Source organism: Musca domestica, unplaced genomic scaffold (genome assembly GCF_030504385.1).
Source record: "Musca domestica strain aabys unplaced genomic scaffold, Musca_domestica.polishedcontigs.V.1.1 3, whole genome shotgun sequence".
NCBI classification, from domain to species: domain Eukaryota; kingdom Metazoa; phylum Arthropoda; class Insecta; order Diptera; family Muscidae; genus Musca; species Musca domestica.
The window spans coordinates 14362292-14367698 of record NW_026712299.1 but is presented as its reverse complement, the minus strand read 5'-3'; the positions used below and the strand labels follow the sequence as shown (position 1 = coordinate 14367698).

Here is a 5407-nt window from a genome sequence, read left to right as displayed (position 1 = left end):
TGAGCTCATTTTTTAATGTTTGCCGAATGGAATATTGCGATATGTTTAGTTCACGAGCCATTTTTCGGCCAATGCGACGTGGGTTTGGATCTAGTCGCTTCTTTAATTTTCGAACCATTTCTGCTGATGTTGCTGTTTTCTTCCGTCCACTTCCTTGGCGTCGGGCTACGCTACCAGTAATACGGTAACGAGCATAGTACGAGACATAAAAGATGTATTCACATTTAAATGCTGGAGTTTTCTAAAGCCACTTGTGGTTTTCAAGCCAAATATTTTTTTTTCTGGAAAATTCTCACTAAAATGCTTTTGTACGCTTGTAAACAATACAATGAGCTATCACTGGAATAATTTTAACAGCTGTCGGACGAGAGTCTTAGAAATGACAGCAGTCTGAAGTTGGTTGTTTTTTCATCTCACCCAAAAGTGTTGTAGAGAGAGGAACTTTTTCCCTCTTTTTAGGTTATTTTGCGATGCAAAGTTTCAAAACGACGATATATGTGTGTTCTTTCGTTAGCTCTACTTTCATAATCTGCTGGATTTTTTCCCGTAATTATTGATAAAATTAAATTTTGTCGCACAGTGTGATTTGTTATTCTTAACTGCTTACCATAAACAGCTAAGGGGTATTTCCAAAATTTAAAGCATGCTTTAAGGCATCAGACAATAAGGAACATCTATAAATTCGGTTGGACCATTGATAAATATACCGAATACAGAACTATAGAGCTGACTTCCTATTTCCGCAAAGATTTTTTAAACAGCAAACCTCAATTGAAATTCCACAACCTATTAGAATATAAAAATTAATTCATTTATATTTCATTTTCATTTATTTTTTCCTTTAGATTATAAAATATTTAAAGCTTTATTATTCGCACTGTGTTACAATTAATAATACAAACATTTCCGCGCCTCATAAATCTATAATAAATATTAAGTTATTATATTTTTATATAATAAAAAAAATCATATATATAAAAAAATTTCTTTCAATGATCGACAATATCGCCAGCAATTTCCACTGGTTTCGATTTCATTTCATTTTGTATGTGGGCCGGTGGCGGTGGTGCAGGGTAACAGACAATTCTATCGACTTCCACAAGATCCCCGCTGGCGTTCTTCTCTTTCATTTTGATGGGTACACAAATGATGCCATTTGGCGGTGGTGTTGTTGACAATGTGGCGGCAATATTCTCCGTTGATGAGGAATAGGCTAAAGCGTAGGGGGATGAGGAGGCGGGAATTTCTGTTGTCGTGTCGGCGCTATTTGGTGATGAGGAAGTTGTACTTGATATTGCCGGTGAGTCTTGGCCATTATTGATAATGATAACTTTGCCATCTGCGTTGCTTGTGGGTTGCTGGGTACCTCCTTGATTCGGATGATCATGATAGACATGTGTAATGTGCTGATGATATGGGTATGGCGATAGACCCATTGTTAATAGTCTTCCCGTGAGATAGCCAGTTAGGAAGTCGCCAAAATCTAAAAATAAGAAGAAAATAAATTTTAGTATACAGAGTTTATCGAGACTTCAATCGGGAAATTAAAACTATATCATCAGTCTTAGGGCAATAGAGGGTATACCTATATCTATATATAGTAAAGAGTAGTGAAATAACTGACTGACTGAGAATTAACGCCCAGACGAAACGGCTGGAGCTAGAATTTTTAAATGTTTCTTGTGGCTCAGTGTTTTTTTTGTGTAGGGGTCAGATAAGGCTGGGTTTTTGAAAATTCGGACTAGAAGTGTGCTAGAGGTACTAAAACACTTAATTTCTTACTTTCTGGTATTTTGTGAAAAATTATGAAAATTAAGTTTTTGACTGTACTAAACTTGTTTTGGTTGGACGGATTGATCTGAGAATTTAAAATATTGGTATTGGGGTCTCTGCTGGTGGGTAGGGTTAAGATAAAGAGTTGGATTTGAAAAGGCGTTCAGCAAGCGCACGAAAGGTACTAAATGGTACTAAATTTGGTATTGCATGAACGTATACTGCTTGAAATCTGAAATTTGGCATAATGATCACTGTTCGTGTGTAGGGTTGAGATTTGGAGGTGGTTATGGAAATTCGTTTTAAAAAATACTAAATGACACTAAATTTGGTATTTGGGTAAGGGTTTAAGTTGGAAGTTTGAAATTCGGCATTAGGATCACCATTTGTGCGGCTTAGTTGATATATGGAGGGGGATTTGAATACCTACTAAAAAGTAAGTAAAGTAGTAAATAGTATTAACATTGGTATTCAGAGTAGGAAATAGAGCTGGAAATCTGGAATTTGTAGTGGGAGTCTTTGATATTGTGGAGGATAGAAAAACTAAAGGGGTTTTCAAAGTTCTAGCAATACGTGTACTAAAAGTACTAAAATGCACTAAATTTGGTACCATTTGGAATAATGTGAACGGATTGTGGAAATGGGGTTGATATAAGTTTTGCAAATGTGTACTAAGTGTAAGAACTGTACTAAATTTAATACAATTTCGTTTTGGGGGAATGGAAGAAACTGGTAATTTGAAATGTTGATGTTGGGGTCCTGTGGAATTGATATAATGATGATGTTTGGAAATGTGTGCTAAGTTTAAGAATTGTACTAAATGGTACTAGATTTAGTATAATTCCGTTTTGGGTAAACGGAAGAAGCTGGCAAATACAAATGTGGTTTTTGGAGTGCTGTGGTTAGGTTTGTGATAAAAAAATGGGTTTGGAAATGTACACGAAAAGTGCTACTTAGAACCATGTTTGGTATAATTTAGTGAATATATAGCGTCTGCGGTTTGAAATGTTGTATTAGGGTCGCTGTTTATGTATAGCCTTGACATATGGAGGTGGTTTTGAAAATATGTACTTTTAATTTTTTATTGAGGTCTCTGTCGGTTTCTGGAATTGGGATAGGAAGGTTGTTTTCGAAATGGGTACTAAAATTGTACAAAAAGTACAAAATAGTACTAAATTTGGTATAGGGTGAAGGATAGAGCTGAAATTCTGAAATTTGATATTGAGGTCTCTGTTGGTATCTGGAATTGAGAATTCTAGGTGAGTTTGGAAATTTGTACTATACTTGAACGGAAAGTACTAAATAGTACAAAATTTGGTATAGAGTGAGGGAATAGAGCTGAAATCCTGGAATTTGATATTGAGGTCTCTGTTGGTATCTAAAATTGAAACATGCAGGTGGTTTTGGAAATGTATATTATAATCGTACGAAGAGTACTAATTAGTACTAAATTTGGTATTGGTTTAAGGGATAGAGATAAAATACGGAAATTTAATATTTTTATAACTGTTGGTATCTGAGATTGAGATTTGGAGGTGGGTTTGGAAATGCGTACAATAATTGCACGAAAAGTACTGAATAGTACTAAATTTGGTATTGGGTGAGAGAGCTCAAAATCTGAAATTTTATATATATGTCATTGTTGATGTCTCTGGTTAATCTATGGAGGTTGTTTTGAAAATGTGTACTAAATGTGCGAACTGTACTAAATGGTACTAAATTTGGTATTGGTTTAAGGGATAGAGATATAATTCTGAAATTTGATATTTGGATAACTTGTGGTATCTGAGTTTGAGATTTGGAGGTGGGTTTGGAAATGCGAACTAAAATTGTACGAAAAGTACTAACTTGTACTAGATTTGGTAAAGGTTGACGGAACAGAGCTCAAATTTGATTTGATTTGAAATTTGATTTTGATATTGTTGGTTCCTATGGTTGAAATAGTTCGGACAAAAAATAGAATGTGGGCCAATTATCCAATGGTTTTACTGGTACCCTCCTCTGTAAAATTCAAAATGAATGGTTTTGATGACTTTTTGGTGTAAAGGGTAAACATTTGCTATTATTCTTTCCGAGAAAAAGACAAATTGAATAACATTTTAAACCTTGAAATACTCAAAATTAAGAACGATTATTTAGTGTATTGATTGAAAAAATGTCATTTCTATTGGATCGGACACAAAAAAAAAAAAAAAAAAAATTCGATGTTTTAGTCTTTTGAAATGCCCATCTCTTTTCAAAGAACTAAAATCTCAATCGACTTTGCTTCGCAACTTCGAAATGAAATATTAGATTATGTAGCTTTAGGGTACTGGACCACTTCTCTAAATCGAATTTGGCATATATATCCAACATATATTTCAAATATTAGCATTTCGAAGGTCCTATTAACATTTTCAACTGTAGATAGCTATGTAGCAAAATTATTCATTATCTACAGGTATTGATACATCGCCTCAGTAACACTATACCATATTTTAGAGTTTTTGAGAGCAATCGCTTTGGGCACGATATAATTTTCACAAATATCTGATTTCGAAGTCATTGAAGTTTAAATAACTCAAGGCCTTGAATTTAGGTATTACATATAGCGGATGTAATTGAAGAATACTTTTGTGTGAAAGGAAGAAAATATCGACCACTTTCTCTATGGAAGAGAAATTTTTCTATAGAAGAGAAATTCTTGATGTTTCATTTCAAGATCCATAAAACTATAGGAATAGGAGCCAACGAGGAATAGGAACTATAGGAATAGGAGCCAACCCCCTATTTAAACTCATCCTAATTCCCATTATATGCTTACCTGCACCCCTTGGGGGCGATTGAGCTATGTAAATAGCATTTCCCGGCATTGCTGCAGTATTAGTGTAATATGAACCACCTGGCGGTAGTGGTGGTGTATTATATTTACTATAAGACTTTCCGCTTTTTATAAATTTATCTCCACCGGATGCTTTCTTTTCGTTGAGGGCCTTTGTAATGGGCGTGTGAACCGGTGAACTGCTTACAATACGCCTCGATGAGACACTGCTCGATGAGGGTTTCTTATATTTACGCCAACTACCGAACATACCACCCATAGAACCGCCACGCCTACCACCACGAGCCTCGCTCACGGCCAGGAGTGATAGCAGCAATAAGACAAAGTAGAAGAAACTTTTTCTTGTCAACATTTTCTTTTAGTTTCTATTTGATTCGGATAAAATCACTTTAAATTAAAAATTTCTTCGATGGAATTTTCCAACCGCTTTTTGTATCTTTTGATCTTTTCACTTTGATGTCTTGACAGAAAATGATCGTTGTCGTTTAGCCTCCATGGCAAATTCTTTAGACTCGAAAAAGCCATTAGTCATATCTATCTCCATCAACGTTATGTGTGACATAGGTACATACATAAAAGAGGATGTACGTACATACACATATGGGGATAATAGTATATATTATACATATTATATATTATGCCGTACAATGCACCAGAAATGTGATTGGGGCAACAAGTAATAAATTAAAATGCTTTTAAGTTGAACTGGGTCGAATCTACACCACCCTACACCGAGAGAAAAATTTTAAATCTCGTATTGTGTTCTAAGATGGATCTAGGGTAGCGTATCTTTCCGCAAAACAAACAACAATC

General features: G+C 34.9%; 1 protein-coding gene across 1 annotated transcript; it reads right to left on the bottom strand.

The window, feature by feature from the left end:
• Positions 1–811: 811 nt before the first annotated feature.
• Positions 812–5075, bottom strand: LOC101899907 (uncharacterized). Its single transcript, XM_005178391.4, has 2 exons — positions 4577–5075; positions 812–1483 (listed from the first exon to the last, which is right to left on the bottom strand). Exons 1-2 carry the CDS (start codon positions 4944–4946, stop codon positions 990–992), a joined length of 864 nt encoding a protein of 287 aa, XP_005178448.1. The 5' UTR covers positions 4947–5075; the 3' UTR covers positions 812–989.
• Positions 5076–5407: the final 332 nt, after the last annotated feature.

Coding starts and splice junctions, on each gene's coding strand:
- LOC101899907 (XM_005178391.4), bottom strand. CDS start 4,946: ATGTTGACAAGAAAAAGTTTCTTCTACTTTGTCTTATTGCTGCTATCA. Junction 1,484..4,576: donor ATCGCCCCCAAGGGGTGCAG/GTAAGCATATAA, acceptor TCTTATTTTTAG/ATTTTGGCGACTTCCTAACT.